Source organism: Panthera leo, chromosome A3, assembly GCF_018350215.1.
Source record: "Panthera leo isolate Ple1 chromosome A3, P.leo_Ple1_pat1.1, whole genome shotgun sequence".
In the NCBI taxonomy this organism is placed as follows: domain Eukaryota; kingdom Metazoa; phylum Chordata; class Mammalia; order Carnivora; family Felidae; genus Panthera; species Panthera leo.
In genome coordinates, this window is record NC_056681.1 from 14,084,161 (window position 1) to 14,104,133 (window position 19,973).

At 47.0% G+C, this 19,973-nt stretch overlaps 1 protein-coding gene across 5 annotated transcripts in view; it reads right to left on the reverse strand.

Moving 5' to 3' along the window:
* EYA2 (EYA transcriptional coactivator and phosphatase 2) overlaps positions 1-19,973 on the reverse strand; it is a 256,555-nt gene that overhangs the window by 132,980 nt on the left and 103,602 nt on the right. For all 5 annotated transcript variants that reach the window (XM_042930777.1, XM_042930776.1, XM_042930778.1 and 2 more), the window contains one exon: positions 14,137-14,253. In XM_042930777.1, the coding sequence (XP_042786711.1) occupies positions 14,137-14,253 (117 nt within the window). The remainder of the gene's footprint in view (positions 1-14,136; positions 14,254-19,973) is intronic.

The window sequence follows — 19,973 nt, forward strand, 5'->3', positions numbered from 1 at the left end:
ATGCAATGTACACCTAGAATCTGACCAGGTCTCCCCACCGCCACTGTCACCCCTAAGCCAAGCGCCTGTCCTCCTTTGCTTGGACCACTGCACTGGCCTCCTCGCTGGTCTCGTGCTTTCTTTTGCCTCCACAGCCTGTTCTCCACGTGGTGGCCAGAGGAAGCCTGTTAAAACTCAAGACTTATCATGCCACCCTCCTGCTCAAACCCCTTCACTCTCCTCCTCTGTGAAGCCTTCCTTGACCACTCTGTGGCAAAAAACACATCACAAACCCAGCACTGGCTTCTTTCGTTTTTCCCTTAATTCTCCCTCTCCCCCCAACATACCATAGAACTTGTTTTTCTATTTATTATCCGTCTCCTACCGCAGAACATCTGCTCCTCGAGGGCAGGACCTAGAGAAGGAGCTCAGAGTCCCCCGTCCTGACATCAGTTTTCTCCATGGTCACCATGTAGAACAGGGTTAGCAGAATGGTGGCCAATGGGCAGAAGTAGTTCTTTTTAATTTGTTGCTACCAATTTAAGTTGTTTTTTTTTTATTTATTTAAAAAAATTTTTTTTAACGTTTATTCATCCTTGAGACAGAGAGAGACAGAGCATGAATGGGGGAGGGTCAGAGAGAGGGAGACACAGAATCTGAAACAGACTCCAGGCTCTGAGCCGTCAGCCCAGAGACCGACGCGGGGCTCGAACTCACGGACCCTGAGATCATGATCTGAGCCGAAGTCGGCTGCTCAACTGACTGAGCCACCCAGGCGCCTCCAATTTAAGTTGTTTTAAATAAATGTTTATTTATTCTGAGAGAGAGAGAGAGAGAGAGAGAGAGAGCGCGCAGGGGAGGGGAACAGAGAGAGGGAGACAGAGAATCAAGGGCTCAAACCCACAAACCTCGAGGCCATGATTGGAGCCGAAACCAAGAGCTGGACGCTCAACCGACAAAGCCACCCAGGTGCCCCCCAATGGAAGTGTTTTAAATTGGGGAAGATCTTATGAAGTTCTAATTTCCGGGCTTTTGGGTCTGTTTGTTTGTTTACTTTGGAATAATTGACCCCCGTATGGCACCACTTGGCCTTAGTGGAGTAGGGCCTCCTCTTTATGGAGGGCTAGGGATGCTCAGTTCATCCCAGGCTTCCCCCAACCAGCCCCACACACTGCCCTGTGGGCCGGACTCCCGGGGCATGTTGGTTTGTGACCAGTGGCAGAATGAAGAGAGCGGGCCTGGAGCCAGATAGCTGCGGAGTCCTTCTGGGCCTTGCCTCTTAGCACGTTCCAGTGCAGTTTTACCTATGTTGTGCCATCTTCCGATTATGGTCTGTTTCCCCACCCTGGCGCGCAGAAAAGCTGCTCCGTTGACCTCTGCTGCAATAATGGCATCTGAAGGCACCGCCCTGGGTCCCCCACAAGCTCTCAGTTCCACATGCAGACCCTGAGGGCGGCTTCTGGGGCCCTCAGTTCTGCAGCTTTGCCTCGAAAACCCCTCTTGCGGTGGGGGCAGGAAGAGAAGGCAGTGGAACACTCCAAAACAGAAAAATAAAACAATGTTCCAAGTTTTCAACTTTTCCACTTTTGCGTGTCTCAAAAAAACCCGATGATCTCAGTCAGCATGGGGTTTTACAACAAAACACCCATAAACCGGGTGGTTTACACAGCAGACGCGTATCTCTCCCACTACCGGAGGCGGGGGAGTCCAGAATCAGGGTGCCGACTGACTAGGTTCCTCACGAGAGCCCTCCTCCCGGCCTACAGACGGCCGCCTTCTCGCCATGCCCTCACACGGCCTTTCCTCGGGGGGTGCGCTCGAGGGGAGAGAGAGACAGGTCTCTCTCTTCCTCTTACAGGACACCAGTCTCATCAGGGGGGCCCCGTCCTCATGGCCTCATCTCACCCTAACTGCAGGCCACGGGCGGCATCTCCAAATACTGTCGCACTGGGGTTAGAGCTTCAATAGATGGATTTTAGTGGGATGCAAGCGTTCGTTCTGGAACACCTGCTAACTGCCTTCCCCGGACCCCCTCATTAACCAGGAGAGTTGCCTTTTAATGATCTCTTACAGTTGTGCCACCTGACATGGTGGTCACCAGCCACATTTACGGTTGCTATAACTAAAAGCAAACAACAGAAACATGTCATTGCTTCAGCTGTTTTGGCCAATGCTCAACAGCCCCATGTGGCTCGTGGCCACCATATTGGGCAGCACAGACATCCAACACTTTCCCATCATCGCAGGAAGCCTATAGGCCAGCACTGCCTTCATGAATTGTTGTTTTTTTTTTTTTTTTAAGTTTATTTATTTTGAGAGAGAGAGACAGAGAGAGCAAGAGGGGGAGGGCAGAGAGAGATAGAGAGAGAGAATCCCAAGCAGGCTCCCAGCTGTCAGCACAGAGCCCCACGCGAAGATCGAACTCACGAACCGTGAGATCATGACCTGAACCGAAACCAAGAGTCGGACGCTTAACAGACTGAGCCACCCAGGTGCCCCTTCGTGAACTGTGGATGATGAAACTCCTTTCTGGCCCCCAAAACTAAGGCTCAATCACCCAAGCTGCTTTCAAGGGTCATCTCCAGCGACTTTTGGTGATGGGGGTGACTAAATAAATCTTGTTCTGTGGTCAGAGGAAAAGACTGCCCATTTAAACTCCGTACGTCTTAAATCCGGAGGGCGTCAGCACAAGCAGGAGGTGGCAGGCCCGCCAAACCCCGTGAAGGTGACGAGAAGGTGACTGCCAGGGTGGAGGGGCCGCATGGCGCAAGAACGCTGACATGTATCGGGAAACCTCACCCACTTTGTCGTGTGCAGGAAAGTTGCTGATTCACACCAGGAAACCCGACCTCAGGCCAGGAACCCATGGATGCCAAGCCTGGCCCCTGTCTCGACTGACAGAGTGAGACCAGACAGACTTGGAGACTGGCTGGGCCGGGACAGCCTCTTGCCAAGAAGAAATGCGGAAATTACCCCACTTCGCCAGGAGGAGGCCACTGGGCTCCAAGGCAGCTGTGGCCATGCCCATCACTTGAGTCCTCCGGGAAATGCCTCACTGATGAAACAGGCCAGAGGTGGGCATGGAAGGAGGTGAGATCTTCCTGGGTCCCCAAGTCACCACCTGGTTGGGGATTTTCTCTGAGCACCCGGGGTTCAGTTAAGAAACTATGGAAACAGATTGCAAGATGGAGTCATGAAGACCAGCCTTATACATGTTCGTCTGCTTCATAAAGTATTTTAAAGGGAGTGTTTAAATCGGTTTGCCCAAGGGGCGCCTGGGTGGCTGGGTGGGTTGAGTGTCCGCCTTCGGCTCAGGTCACGATCTCGTGGTCCGTGAGTTCGAGCCCCGCGATGCGCTCTGTGCTGACAGCTCAGAGCCTGGGGCCTGCTTTGGATTCTGCCTCCCTTTCTCTCTATCCCTCCCCCACTCACGCTCTGTTTTCTCTGTCTCTCCAAACAAATCAGTTTGCCCACAATGAAAACGAAGGAGATTTCACAGTCAAATCCAGCTACAGGGATTACCCTGAAAATGGAAAGATTTAGCCTCCCCAGCGTCCCATTCTCGTGTGGCAGCAACGGGCGAAAGCCGAGTGATACCTACACCCCTGCCAGACGGGCACGTAGGCCTGACCGCTCACCACTCCCTGCAACATTACAACTAACTCACTTCTCTCTTTCATTGAGAAGAATCACCTCCCAGAGCAGGCTCAATCCACAGAACCGCAGAATCATTTGCAAAGAGTAACGACCTGCGTGTCTATGATTTGCGATGTAAATGTTTCTCAGTTTGCCACTTGTTTTCTGTTTTGTTTGCTTTTGTTTTGACTTTACTTCTGGTGTTCTTTGCCACGCCCCCCCCTCACCCCCCCTCCCCCAACCAATCTGTAGTTAAACTTGCTGTCTTTTCCTTGATGGCTAGCTTCTAAGTCACAGTGAGAAAAGCCTTTTCTACTCCAGGGTTATACAAATTTTGCTTACTGTCATTCTAGTTCTTTTATGATTTGACTTCTGACATTTAAACTGCTGATCCAGTAAAGAAGATGTGGTCTGTATATACAATGGAGTATTACTCGGCAATCAAAAAGAAGGAAATCTTGCCATTTGCAACTACGTGGATGGAACTGGAGGGTATTATGCTAAGTGAAATTAGTCAGAGAAAGACAAAAGCCATATGACTTCACTCACATGAGGCCTTTAAGAGACAAAACAGATGAACATAAGGGAAGGGAAACAAAAATAATATAAAAACAGGGAGGGGGACAAAGCAGAAGAGACTCATAAATATGGAGAACAAACTGAGGGTTACTGGAGGGGTTGTGGGAGGGAGCATGGTCTAAATGGGTAAGGGCATTAAGGAATCTACCCCTGAAATCATTGTTTCACTACATGCTAACTAACTTGGATGTAAATTAAAGAAATAAGTTAAAAACAAAACAAAACAAAAAACTGTTGATACAGGACAGGAGGTGGTGGGGGGATGGGCTAGATGGGTGATGGGCATTAAGGAGGGCACTCGTGGGGGTGAGCACTGGGTGTCGTATGTAAGTGATGAATCACTAAATTCTACTCCTGAAACCGATATTACGCTATATGTTAACTAACCAGAATTTCAATAAAGTTTTGAAGGAAAAAAATAAACTGTTAACCCATTTGGATTTTTTTCATGATATGCAGTAAAAAGAATGGATTTCCCCCCTCCAGATGGCTAACGAATTGTTCCAAAACCATTCACTGAATGTCTTTCCCCACTGACATGCCATCTGCCCCATGTACAAAATTCCTAGATACGCTTTGTCTCTTTCTGGATGGCACGCTCTCCTCTACTGGTCAATCAGTTTACACATACACCCAAAACAAGCTGTTTTGGTTACTAAGGTTTTATCATATGCTTAAATATTAGTATGCCTGGCACCACAGCACTCTTCTCTTGTACGATGTCTCAAATCTAATCTCCTGGTTCACAGAAAAGTAACCACAAATTGGCTAAAGATTTGAAGAGAGGCTCAACCTCATAAGACACACAAATTAGTATTATGCCAAGAAACCGCTTTTCATGCATAGGATTGGAAAAAATGCCCAATAACTAGATGACCCTGGGTTGGCCAGATCGGCACTCTCACACACTACTGGTGGGAGTTTAGATTGGTAGAATCCCTACGGAAGGTAGCTTGGAAAATCCACCAATTTTTAAAAATGGGACTTTCCCCTCAACCCCGAATTCTTCTTCTGCACAACCTACCCTTCAGATGTCCTTGCAGAAACACGAAATGAGACACATTTAGGATTATTCATAGCCATACTGGTGGTAATTGTAGACACCCAATGAGGAACTAATTAAATGATTTACAGCACATCATTTGAAAGAATGATAGGCACCTGCGAAAAAAAAGAGGAAGCCCTTTCTATACACGGACTTACAAAGTTCTTCAATATCTGTTGCTAATGAAGAAAGCAAAGTGCAGAAGACAGTGTATGTATGTTACCTATAAAAATAAGAATAAATGCAAGTGTTACTGCCATAATGTGACATAAAGCCTTCCTGAGAGGCTGTGTGTTGTGCAAAACTGTTCACTGAAATAATGGGGCTTATGGGAAAAAGTAGGGTCAGGGCAGACTGCTCAAAAGCAACACAACTTTGTAACCAAAGCACTGACAAAAGCAAGAATAATAATAATCTCAATAAAAAAGAGTAATAGAGAAGTGCTACAATAAATAGAGGACTTAGCTTTAAAAAAGAGGTCAAAGTATCTTGACAGAAGGGGGTATAAAGACACTGGAAGTGTTGAACTATGGAAACCAGGGCAAAATGCACCAAATATTGGGGAAATTGCAAAAGAAATTCTTCAAAAACAGAGCATGCGGCCAAACCGAAGTCAGACGAAGAACAAAGGGCACCAGGGACAGAACTGTGTTCCTAGAAGCTTGTTGTCTTTACCAGTGTTACGTATTTTGCATTCATTTGCTGTTACCATATGTGCTGGGGAGAAGTGCAAACAAACCAATATGGCTGTACATGCACTTCTGGCCAAGACTGGGTCATGGGGACTAGATTTACCTTCCCACGTGAAATAGTTAAAAAACTAGATTCCCAAGACATCAGACATCAGACAATGAATGACAGCAACCTTTGAGAGAAAGGAAACGAAGAATGAGCCACATGATTGCCCCATTGTGGCCGGTTTCCAGGAAGGGGCCCAGGAAGGTGCCCAGTGGTCTCTCTAAGCTGAACAGATGAACTGCAAGTCCAGGGAAGCCTAATGGGTAGGATTCACAGAGCAGAGTTCCAGAAAACAGAGCTGCACTGAGAGAGTGCTCCAGAGATTTGTGGACATTTCCCCTAGGGTGTCCACCAAGGCTGGAGGAGAACCACTTGAAAAGATTAGAAGGAACAATACCCAGAGCTCATAACAGAGTTTCAAATAGTTCTTATTCCTGCCAGCCAGAGTGGAAAACCTCATAATTCATGGGGCATTGGGTAGAATACACAGAAAGGCTTCCTCAGTAGTGGGAAAATGTTGTTAGGTCAAGAGTGCCCTAGACCAAATGCTGCTCTGCTCTACCTAAAAAAACTGAAAGCAAGACTAGAGAGGATCAAACTGTTTCCATGTAATTTAACTGCATCCCAGAATAGAGCTTAAGAATATTCATAGAAATATAAAAATGTCCAGCATCCAACAGGTAAAATTCTCAATGTCAGGCATACAATCAGAACTTATGCACGCAAAGCATCAGGAAATATGACCTGTAATGAGGAGAAAAATCAGTGAAAAATAACCGAGAAATGACAGAGATGACAAAACTAATAGATAAGCATATTAAAATAGTTACTATAACTGTGTTCTGTCTGTTCAAGGAGCTACTACAAAGACTGGGCATGTTAAACAGAGGCATGGAAGATTAAAAAAAATAGAGATCAAATATCTGAAGATAAAAAAAAAAAATGCCCTGAGTGTAATTAACAGTAGATCAGATACTATACAAGAAAAGGTTAGTGAACTTGAAGACATAGTGGGGAGGAACTACTTGAAGAAGTAATGGCCGAAACTTTTCCAAATGTGATAAAAACTATAAACTCACAGATTAAGAAGCTCAATGAATCCAAAGTCCTAGAATCATGAAAAAAACAGCACCAAGGCATCAAAAATGAAATTGCTTAAAACCAGTGATAAGGAGAAAATCTGAAAAGCAAACGAACCAATGCAACTTTAGAGTTCTCATTTGAAAACCGAGTTGACATCGTTTCCTTACTTATGAAACATGAATGAATGACTTCTTGTCATAGAAATATGAAGTAGAATGGACTGTGTTCATGTTTGCTCATACTTGCAAAAAACCCCAATTCTGGATGGGCTCACAAGAACCTAGTTTAAATGGTTAACCGTTGAGGCTTTGGAAACTGAATGGATGTGGGACAAGGGTAGAAGAGAGATTTCTATAGATGTTTAAACTAGGTAAATACATGAACTGCTCAAAAAATAATGTAAAGGAAGAGTAAGTTTAAATGTAACTTTTTTTTTATCACAAAAGAAAGGGAGGGGAATAGGAAATGATGGCTAATGTGCATGGGGCTCCATTCTGGGGTTATCATATAATGATTTACAAGAAGTGTGTATTTGACCATTCAGATGACCAAAATATAATTCTCAGATAATACTGATCTTCAGCCACAGTTCCTGAAAACACATTCAGATCCATTAATGTGAAATGGGTGTCTTGTTATTAATCGAGGCGACTTTTGGACCCACCCAAGGGTGAGAGCTGGCCGCCAGGAGGACCAACCACGTGATTAAAGAGTTGGAACTTTCAGTCCCACCCCGACCTCCAGGGAGCGACAGAGGGGGCTGGAAGTTGAATCAGCCAAGGGCCAATGACTTAGTCAATCATTACTATATACGAAGCCTCCATAAAAACCCAAGACAGCAGCTTTTTGACCTTGTCAGAGAGCTCCTATGCCTGGAGAACTAGAATCCTCTTATGTGCCATTGAGCCAGGCCCCAAGCTTCATGAGGACCAAAGCTCCTTTGTTCAGAAATTTGCCCTTTGTATCTTTTCATCTGGCTTTTGATTCATATCCTTTGATAAGCTGGTAAATGTAAGTAAGTGTTTCCCTGAGTTCTGTGAGCCTCTCTAGCAAATTAATCAAACCCAAGGAGGGGTCCTCGGAAGTTCCAGTCTGTAGCCAGTCGGTCAGAAGGACAGGCACCTGAAGGGAGGGTGGGGCAGTCTTGTAGGACCGAACCCTTGACCTGTGGAACCTGATGCTGTCTCCAGGTAGAGAGTGTCAGAATTGAGTTGAATTCTTGGATGCCATGCTGGTGTCCAAGAATTGCTTGGTGTTGTCGGGCGGGGGACTCCCCTGTTGGAATTGGGTCCAGGAACCTTAAAAAAGGTGTAACGAGGGGTGCCTGAGTGGCTCCGTTGGCTAAGCGTCCAACTTGGGCTCAGGTCATGGTCTCACAATTCGTGAGTTCGAGCCCTGCATCAGGTTCTGTGCTGACATCTCAGAGCCTGGAGCCTGCTTCAGATTCCTTGTCTCCCTCTCTCTCTCTGCCCCTCCCCTGCTCAGTCTCTCTCTCTCAAAAATAAACATTAAAAAAAAGTGTAATGAAAATGTGGAATTAAGAGAGTGGGGAGGGTTGCCCAACTTTGTGAATATAGTAAAAGGACTGCATTGTATACTTTAAGAGGGTGAACTTTATGGTATGTGAATTATACCTCAGCAAAAATAAAATACAGAAAAGAAGAACACATTCATGTTCATCATTTTTTTTTTTTTTAAATTGGAGAATCACACAATTTTACCAGAACGGGTTCTAAGGGCCATCACGCCCAGGACTTCCGGCCGAGAACAGTCTTTTGTGAGAAGGTCCCTATCCAGATCTACCCAGAAAGACTGGCTACTGAATTCCACTCCTGAAGAGCCACGAGGTGCATCAGGCTGCAAAGGGTCTGAGAAGTCCTGCAGCAAAGACATCTACTTAATTTTGTGCTGCACACTATTTACCAAATGTATTTGGTGCAGCTGACCATGAACTTTTCCAACCTCTCTCTCTTTTCAGTGAGCATCTGTGAGCACCAGAGCTGTGAGATACAGATCTGGAGAGTTCAATGGCTTGTCCAAAGTCACACAGCTTTCGGTGCCAGAAACCGCTAGGTTTCACAAGTCCAACACAAACCGGTCCCTGAAGTCTCTGGCTGAGATCACTGGCTTCCAGACCCTTCTGCTAGGCTTTTAATTCTCCCCCTCATCCCTGAATCACATGCTTCCATGTTCCTGAATGGCTCATGTTGGGTTCTGAGCTTCACTATTAACGTTCCCTGGTCTTTGGTGAATACAGAAGGAATACAGAAGGAACTGAAGAGATCTGACTATTTTCAAGTCCCCGTATAAGGCAGATTTTTACCAGAAGGGGAGTTTATGCTGATGTGGAAGAGTCAACAGTCTCAAATTAGTACTCCTCTTTTCTTCTACCAGGACTCCTTAATAAAACTGAGAATTCAGGAAACACAGGTGAACTTGGGAAGAACACAGACCGTCAGACCTGAAGTTAAGATAGCAATTCCGTTGTCTCTGGAACCCGCGCAGTTGAAATTCCCTGTATAACTTTTGAACTTAATTACCGCGGAATACACTTATCATGATGGACAAAAATAAAATAAAACGATAAAAAGAGAACTTCACTGCTCATGGTCTATGCTGCCTCACCAATAACAGTCAATTAACACGTACTTTGTGTGTCCTATATATTACGTACTGTATTCTCACAATAAAGTAAGCTAAGAAAAGAAAATGTTATTAAGAAAATCACACGCAACAGGTAATACATTCACAGGACTCTGCTGGATTTATTGAAAAAAAAATTTGCACGTAAGCGGACCCACCTGCGCAATTCAAATCCCTACTGTTCAAGGGGTCAACGGTAACAACAGCTAACATTGGTAGAGCACTTAGTTTGTGCCAGGGGCTGCTCTAAATACTTCACACACACACACACACACACACACACACACACACAGCTCAGCTCATGTAATTATCACAGTACGCCATGCATCAGTATGATCAGTACCCAATTTTAGAGGGGAAGAACGCTGGCTCAGGGCCACATGGTGGAACACTGCGAAGTTCACTTCGCCTGACTTCAGGGTTACCGATGTTAACACCTATGTTACAAAACAAATAGCAGGAATGAGAAAAAGAGCACCCAGCCTTTACGGACCTCATCTGACGTGCCCAGGAATCATTCCATTTCGTCCCCCCGAGAGCCCCTTGAGGTCCTCTCCCTTGCTAGGATGCCAGTTCCCAGGTGAGGAAACCGAGGCACAGGAAGTCAAGTGCCTCACTCAAATCGTGGGGTGTGTGGTCTGGGGCTCTCAGTCCCTCCACGGCACCAGCAGCAAGTTCTTATAATACACGCTCAAGATGTTTTCTTTTTAATCTTTGGAGCCGTTTCTGTGAGTAGCAGTGTTTCAGCAGGAGAAGCAAAAAGAAACACAACAACAAAAATCAAAGCCATGAGAAACACATTTCAGTTATAAAAACTCTTGGGTAAACTTGAAAAAAAGAAAATAAACAACAAGCGAAGGCTGACGAGTGCTGTGAACTTTTCTCTCTTATGTTTATTATACATTTGGTGGAGGGGCAGTGTTATCCAAACAGATACAGATCTCAGACCAGAGCCTTGAGGGGTGATGACCCCGCTGAGGTTTCTGGAAGTTTATGAGAGTAGGTAGAGGACCCAGAGGGAGGCATCCGGCTTATCTAATGCTTGCTCTGTGACCCTACACAAGCCATTCTGTGGCAGTGCCTCAGTTTACTCATCTGTAAAGTGATGGGGTGGTTGGTCCCTGCTTGGGTTCTTTCTGCTTTGACGAAATTATGATTTTAATTCCCAGAGAGGAAAAAGACTCATCCCAGATTCTCCACACGGACCAATTTCACTCTGAGTGTTTTCAGACCCTTTCTTCATTCCCTTCCTCATCTGAAAAGCTAAGCTGAACTGACGTCTTCCATTCTGAAACGCACACGGAGTAGTTTCAGAGTTTATTTCTCCTCTGGAACCACTTGAAAAAAAAATAGTTAATAGGAAGCACATGGGCATGGTGTGTGAGCGTTCTGTGTGTTTGTGTTTGAAAAAAATACTTACGGAGGAATATGTCAGGCTTGCAGAATGCCTGGGCTGTCTCAAGAGCAGTTTATGGCCATTAGCATGAGACTGAAGGCAGTTAATTGGGACAAAGTCCAGCTGCTGTCACAGCCCTTCTGGCATCTGGGCCGCAAGGACGGTAAGAAAATAACCTGGATTATTCCCATGGTTGGGTGGGAACAGAGCAGATGTTTTTCGACTTGTGAAGGGCTGGTGGGGATTGAGGTGGCGAGGCAGGGTTTAGGCAAGTGCTCATCCATGGAGAATTGTCTTCTAGAGGGTTCTACAAGAGTGGGGAGGGCAGGATGGTATGGGGGTTGCATGCCTGGGCTCTGCAGTGAAACGGCCTGGCTTCAGATCCCACCGCCATAGCCATGTGACCTTGGGCAAGTTACTTTACCAATGTGGGCCTCAGCTTCTCCATCTGTAAGATGGGGATAATGATAGACCGTAGGTCACAGGGCTATTGGGAGGATTAAGGGGAATGGCGTATGGTATACACATAGCTTAGGATACTATTTGGAATCCTGAGCGAGTCCAGGAAATGGCACTTGGAGGAAACAGCACAGGCTCTGGAATTCTAGAAATCCGAGTCTGAATGCCAGCTCTGAATACTTATTGGCTGTGTGATATTGAGTAAATCACTTCCCCTCTCTGGGCCTCGCTTTCACCATGTGTAAAGCAGGCATGATAGTGCCCTCCTCATGGGGCTGCCATAAGGACCAGAGAAGAAATGACATATTCTATATGTCCTGGCTTGGGGCGGGGGTGGGTCCCCTCTTTGCATTCCAATCTCATCCCCTTTACTCACTGCCCCAGACTCATGCTTCTCCTTTGGGAGAACCTCCAGCTGCTCATGTGGCTTGCACCTTTCCATTACTCGGGTCTCCCTATCCATCTGGGTTATGTCAACCGCTACACCCCTCATCACTGCCCGTCACACTGCCCTGTCTCTGTCCTTCACAAGCTCTGTCAAAGTCTGTTAATAATCCATTTATTTGTTAATCGATTCTTTGCTTTCTCTCTGAGGGATTGTCACTGTTGCTGGCCATGTCTCCAGTGCCTAAAAGGGTGCCAGGCATAGAACTCGTACTCAATAATACACATTGAAAGAATGATGGATGGAGAGCCACTCCTAACGTCACTGAATCCACTTTTCTGCGGGGGTGGGGAAGGATGTCAGAATGGGGGAGGGTGGACTGTGTTTGCTGTTCAACCTTCATGGCCTTAGAAGTCCTGAGGCAGTAGGTCTCATCTCTACTCGCAGAGCTAGTAAACACTGGCTTGAGAGTGACCCAAATGCAAGTTCAAGTTCAGTGTCTTCAGAAGCCTTTATTATCAGGACTGCTGCCATAATTTCACTTCCCACTTGAAGATGGGTCCCAGGAGCTTGCACCCTTCCGTGAGACTCAGAAGGCTACCGTGGGGGGCCAGAGGCGAAAGCAGAAGCAGAGAAGAGCGAGGTTTGGGGGTGAGCCTGGGGGATGGGATTCTGCCAGACCCCTAAGAGATTCGACACATTCTGTTTACTGCACTTGCAGTAAAATCTAAACTCCTTGCCTTGATGTTGGGCAAACCGATCATTCCCTCCATGCCTCAATTGCCTCACCTAGAAAATGGGAATAATACCAGCACCAACACTTTGCCATGAAGGTTGTATAAGATGATCCAAACAACATCGTGTGGCATGTGGCAAGTGTTTGGTGTTGGCTGATGGTGTCGCCAACAAGCTCTGATACAGACCTTTACATGGGAGCTTTTCCAAGGGGTGGGCATTGATGCTCATCAGCCCCTTTCTCCACACACCCCCCTGCCTAAGATCATTTGCTGTCCCTTCACCAGGTTTTTCTCTGAAAGGCTGCCGTTGATATCCATTTTTATTGTTTCTTTAATAAGACATTTACAAGACAAAGTGACAACACTTGCGAATAGTTTTTTTTTTTTTTTTAAAGAAAAGTATAATCACTCATTAGCCCACGGACTTCCCATTACTCCTTTACTTTACTCTTGCATATTATTTTTCAAATCCCTGACGGTCACTTTTACCAGATTTCATGAAGGAAAAAAATACCAGGATGCGGATCCCCCAAATGACTGCCACCAGCCCTCTACTCCATGCTTCAGCCCCAATATGCTCCCAAGGGACTCTAAGAAGAGAAGGGGCCCTAGGAAGGTCAAAGAGTGGGCACAGAAGAATCCAGGAATCCAGTTACTTAGGGTATGTGGGGTGAAGTTACACACTGGAGTCTTCTGCCCTTTCTAAGGCCACCGTAGGGTGATGCAGAGCCCCGGAACCTTCTGCCTGGAACACCAGCTTCTTTACTAGGCTGCCCCAAACTCCTGCCACCTGGCATGTCTGAGTCAACAATGGACTTGCCTGTCCCGTCACACTTACCAAAGCCAACTCCTACCCACAGCCCTCAGGACCTTACATCATTTGGCTCTGTTCTCTCTCCAACACTCTCTCCTCCCACACCCCTTGAATCCTGCTCCAGCCTTGCTGGTCTCTGTTCTGTGCCTCAAACACATCAAGACATTGCCCCGCATACCGCTTTCGCACTGGCTGTTCCCGCGACCTGGAATGCTCTTCCTCCAGGCCTGTACATGGCCGAGTCCTCCTACCTCTTTGTGTGTCTGTCCCATGTCATCTCTTCAGAGTCTGCCCTGATGACTCCGTCTACAGTTGTATATCTCACCATTCCTGACCCTTAAATTGCTCATCACTCTCTACCCAAACTCCATGTCTATTTGCTTCACGGCACTCAACTTCTTCCAAATTAGCTGGTTTATTTGTTGCCTTGTTTACTGTCCATCTCTCCCTCCTGCCGTGCAATTGCCATAAGGGCAGATCTCATATCTGTTCTCTTCTGTCCACCGCTCTAACTCCTGGAGATAGATTCTGGCACATAGTAGGCGCTCAATAAATCTGGCAAGCAAACGAATGAATGACTGGACACCTAAGACAGGCAGTGCCTTGGAGGTGGACAGGAAGGGGCCGCAGCGCCACACTGACCGTGCATCTGGTAGGTGTACGGGCTCTGTCCAGTGGGTGGGGTGCTGAAGCTGGAGCCGTAGCTGAGGAATCCACTCTGGCTGGGGGAATGGTTCAAGCTGTCTTCTGTCTTGATACCTTGGAAGGAGGAAAAAGAGGCACCGGGGACACATGATTAGGATGCTTCCTTGTCACCTGCAGAAGAGCGTCTGAACCAAGAGAGCACACAATTTTATCAGTTTCCAAATCAGGAGCTGCAAACCGGTGGCTTGTGAGGCACAGTTAGCCCATAAACGTATTTTGCTTGGCCTGCATATTTTTAAGGAAAATATGAAATTAGTCGGTTTTGTTGAAAAACCAGGAGATTTCACTAAATAATCTGGACTTATGGCTTCATTTGAACAGCAAGATGGTCTAGCAACACCATGCCTGCATTCCCATGTGATGGCACAGCCTATCCCCATAGGTTCCCTGGGGTCACTATAGATACTGCACTGTCCCTGAAACATAAATGTCTGCTTTCAGTGCTGTCTTTTCATTGCAGTTGTACTCTTTTTTTTTTTTTTTCACATGCTAGGACCCTATCAAAAGTAGGAAAGGGAAAGGCAGGTCAAGAGGGACCCATATTGGGGCGCCTGGGTGGCTCAGTTGGTTATGCATCTGACTTCGGCTCAGGTCATGATCTCGCAGTTGGTGGGTTCGAGCCCCGCATTGGGCTCTGTGCAACAGCTCAGAGCCTGGAGCCTGCTTTGGATTCTGTGTCTCCCTCTCTCTCTGCCCCTCCCCTGATCATGCTCTGTCTCTCTGTCTCAAAAATAAATAAAAACATTAAAAAATTAAAAAAAAAAAAAGAGGGACCCATATTTTATATATGCCTCATGCTCCCTGCCTGGCTCTCAGGGTAGTGAGTTTTCAACCCCTACTCTACAGAGTAGGGCCATGTGTGGTTAATGTCCATCAAGATTTGGGGGTGAGTGTTAAATGAACCATCCTTCCTCTGTAAAGATCCGCCACTTAATCCTAAGACACACTCTCCACTCTTCTTGTGGGAGGAACCTGCTTCTCCAAAGGCCACAGTTACAAATGTGTCGTTTGCTTCAGCCACAGTCTGACATGCTTCCCCAAAGCACAGGCACCGATTCCATGAGCAGCTGGCTGGAGAAGGGACTGTACTGAGGCAAGCGGCTTGATCCGCCATCAGTAGCCCACAGATTGTATTTTTATTGAAAATGTAATAAACTCTGCTTATCTCTGTCTACCTACCAGATGTAAAATAGTATCTCCACGCTGTTTATGTTTACATCTCTTTACTTTTTTAAGCTTATTTATTTATTTTTGAGACAGAGCGAGTGAGAGAGTGAGCATAAGCAGGGGACGGGGCAGACGGGGAGAGAGAGAATCCCAAGAGAGGGAATCTGTGCCGTCTGTGCATGGCCCAACGCGGGGCTCGATCTCACGAACGGTGAGATCATGACCTCAGCTGAAACCAAGAGTTGGACCCTTAACTGACAGAGCCACCCTGGCGTCCCTTTTTATATCTCTTTAAAGGATATTTCTAGTTCTGGCTCCAGTTTTGTAAAGGCAGTTCCTTCTTTTTCACCCATTCAGTTTCACGAATGAAGACAATGCTTCCAAAACATGGAGAAGCAAAGGAAAAGAGAAGCGTCCCTGCTTTCTACCCCCAGGAAGCCCTCCCCAGCACGGAGGATGGTCCACTGTTCTGAGCAACACACAAGATATCAAAGGATTCTGTAAGACAGACATGGGGAGTCTATTATATGCTCAGAGTATTGAGTTCTTTCTCCTGGTTCCTGAATTCCCAATGTCACCCACCATCAGATGCCAACACGTTCACTTCCTGTTGGGGAAGACTTCTGCTTCTTTAAGAGACTGAGATATTCTAGGGTAGACTGAAAAACATGACCAGGTTCTCTTGTCAAGAGGCAGAGTCCATTTTCGTACTTCTAGAATCTCCACTGGCCTTGTAACTTGTTTTGACTGATAGAAGTGGCTGAGTGATGGGAGTTCTGGAGACTAGCTGTCAAGTGCCTTTGAAGCTCCTACCTCTGCCCTCCTCTTTTTTTTTTTAAAGTCCATTTATTTTGAGAGAGAGAGAGAGCACGAGTGGAGGAGAGGCAGAGAGAGAGAGAGAGAGAGAGAGAGAGAGAGAGAGAGAGAGAGGAGAGAGAATCCCAAGCAGGTTCCGTGCAGTCAGCATGAGCCCAATGTGGGGCTTGATCTCACAAACCCTGAGATCATGACCTGAGCCTAAATCAAGAGAGGGATGCTCAACAGATTGAGCCACTCATGCGCCCCAACTCTGCCCTCCTGGAAACCTGACACCAGCATGCTGTGAGCAAGCACAGGATTAAAGGGCAGGTGGAGGGAGCCATGCCAGCCAACCTGCCAGCCAAATGCAGCTTCATGAGAGACCCCAGGGAGACCAGGAGAGACTCTACCCAACCAATCCACAGAAGCACCAGAAATAGTTTACCAGTGTTGTTTTAAGTGATTAAGTTTGGGGTATAAGAGATAAATGACGGACCCCTGGGTGGCTCAGTTGGTGAAGTGTCTGACTCGATTTTGGCTCAGGTCATGATCTCGTGGTTGTGAGATTGAGCCCTGCGTCAGGCTCCGTGCTGGGTGTGGAGCCTGCTAAGATTCTCTCTCAATCTCTGTCTCCCTCTCTCTCTCCCTCCCCCTCCCCTCTGCCCCTCCCCCCTCAAAAAAATAAAAAAATAGTTTAAAAAAACAGATGCATGAGTTGTGGCACAATCAAATAATGGAATATGGAATATTACACAGAGTGAAAATGAATGAACTACGGCCACAGGCACAAACAGGGATAAATTTCATAAGACCTAAGGGTGGGTAGAAAAAGCAGGTGTCAAAAGAATAGAGACTAAAAGAAACAGCGTCTATAAAGTTGTAAAACACGCAAAACAATACTCTACATAGGCCCATGGGCCAAATGGGGCTTGATGCCTGTTTTTTGCAAATGAAGTTTTATCGGAACACAGACACATCCATTCGTTTGTGGAGGAAGGCTTCTTCTGCATTAGAATGGAAGAGCTTCGTGACTGTGAAAGACTGTAGGGCCTGCAAAGCTAAAAATATTTACTATCAGGCTCTTCACAGAAAAAGTCTGCTGACCCCTAGTCTACATAAAGAAATGCAGAGGGATGATAAACATCAACTCCAGGCATGTGGGTGTCTCTGAGAAGAAAGGGAGATGACCTTTTATGCTTTTTATTTCTCACGTTGGATTCCAGATCGTGGTATTTGTAGTGTTCGTCTTCAGGCTTTTACCGATGTCTTAAATGTTGCGTAACAAATCGAGGAAAAACATATTCAATACCGCTCACCTTCTTCCCTCTAGCTTGCTCAAATGTGTCACTGCCTTGAAGCTATTTGCACAAAAGTAAATAATGCTGTTTGCCAAGGAGCACTGAAAAAGCTTCCTAACAAGACTCAACAAGGTTTGTCCAGACAATGAGCAAACACTGCTTGCTCAGGCGCAGGCACAGGTGAAGGAAAATGGCTTTTCATCCTACCTGTCATTGTTCAGGGACATGAACATTCCAGGTGTGTGTGGCAGCCTGGCAAGACCCTGCTGTCTTGATTGAGTATGTCCCTTGGGCCAGCCCTGTGAGCTGATCCCTTCGCAGAGATCAGGGGTTGGCCAATCACGGTCTGTGGACCAAGTCTGGCCTACTTCCTGTCTGTGTAAATAAAGCTTTATTGGAACACAGACACAGACACACAGTTTCCATATCGTCCGGCTGCCTTCACACTATGGTGGCGGAGCTGAATGGCTGCGACAGGGACTCTAGGGTCCGCAGAGCCAGAAGGACCATCTGGACCTTTGCAGACAACGGTGGCCGACCTCTGACACAGACAGCCTCGTCTATCTTCCCGGTAATGGCGAGGAGACGAGTAGCACCCCTGCTGCACGAAGGAGGAAACTGAAGGGGCTTGTCCAGTGTGTCAGGACCAATATGTGGCGGTGGGGGGGGGGGGTGCGGTGAGCCCAGGACATATGCTTGTACCACCTGCCACGTTGTGTCTGGACACAGGAGGGCCAGTTTTCTCTTTTATGCCGAAAAATAATACGGCTTCGGTGTCCCTGGCTGTCAGCCAGGTGGGGTAGCTTAGGCGGGATTATATCACAAGCCTTCTAGCACAGGAGGGACAGAGGGCTGGAAACAATGTCCACACCTGTGGGCCGAGGACTGTCACAGGTAATCCCCTAGGATTTATGGGATGCAGGCTCAGGCACTAGAGCTCAATGATGAAGAGACGGGACTCCAGGGCCAGGCTACTTTGGGTCTAATGCCACTGACCAGCTAGGGGACCCTGAGCTGGTTCTTTACCCCCAAGGACAGAGAACATTGAGGACTGAGGCGACGGCAGCTCAGCGACGGTGACTATTCCCAACGCCTGGCCTGTTGCCCCAACAGGACCCACCACTCTTACTCCTAGAATCACCCCCTGTCTATTCAGTCGATGCACTGCCCTGCCCCGGGCCACCACCGTCACCCCGCACTCCTCCTCAGTCTCTGACCAGGCTGCCTGCTGCCTTCTTCCTTCCCTCCAATCCAAGCTCCCCACGGCAGCTGACGCGATCTTGGAAAAAAAACCCAGACTGTAGCGTTTAGCCCTCTGCTTATAAACCTGCCAATGAGCTCCCGTTTCGCTCTGAATAAAACCCCAAATCCTTCCCAGGCCTCGCGGGCTCTGCCCGCCTCACCCACCTCATCCCTCACTGTGCTGTGGCTATTGGGCTCCTGGGACTCTCCAAATTCCTCCCATCTCGGGGCTTTCTGACTTCCGACGGGCGGCCCCCCTGCCTGGAGGCTGCCTCAGTTCTTAGGATGCTGAACCAGCTCTTTGTCTAAAAGGCCTCCCCGAAGCTGGAGCCTAGATGAAGCCTTCCTCCCGTTCTCCCTCACAACTGACTTCTCTTCCTCGTATCACAGAGCATAGTTCGAAACACGCGAAGATTTGTAAATCTTAAAATGTTTTTCTCCCTTTAGGCCAGGAGGTGCAAACTCAAACGTCTTTGGGGGACAGGCAGATAATTCAAGAGAGCCATGTGGGCTGGGTGGGGAGCATGACAAATTTAGGCTAATGGGCACAGCCTCAGAGTCACCTATTCCTGACACAAAAAAGAATGTGGGCTCAGTGCTGCGGGATCATCTCTCTCTCTCTTTTGAAAGACGTTAGAAATATATAATTTTTTTTTTTTTAATTTTAGAGAACAAGTGTGAGGGGGGCACAGGGGTAGAGGTGGAGAGAATCTTTAAATTAAAAAAAATGTTTTAATGTTTATTCTTGAAAGAGAGAGAGAGAGAGAGAGAGAGAGAGAGAGAGAGAAAGCATGAGCAGGGAGGGACAGAAATAGAGGGAGACAGAGATCGGAGCAGGCTTCAGGCTCTAAGCTGTCAGCGCACAGCCCGATGTGGATCTCGAACTCCCAAGCCGTGAGATCATGACCTGAGCCGAAGTCAGATGCTTAACCGACTGAGCCACCCAGGCACCCCAGAAATGTAAATTTTTACATTAGCATTTCGCATTTTAAAATTGGCAATTGATTTATTTTTTGTAAATGTTTATTTTTTTTAATGTTTATTTACTTTTGAGGGAGAGAGAGCATGCACGCATGTGCGTGGGAGAATGTGCATGTGCGTGGGGGACGGGTAGAGAGAGAGAGAGAGGGAGAGAGAACCCCAAGCAAGGTACATTTGGCGCAGATCCAGACATGGGGCTCAATCTCACGAGCATGAGATCATGACCTGAGCTGAAATCAAGTTAGACACTTCACCAACTGAGCCACCTAGGTGCTCCTAAAATTAGCA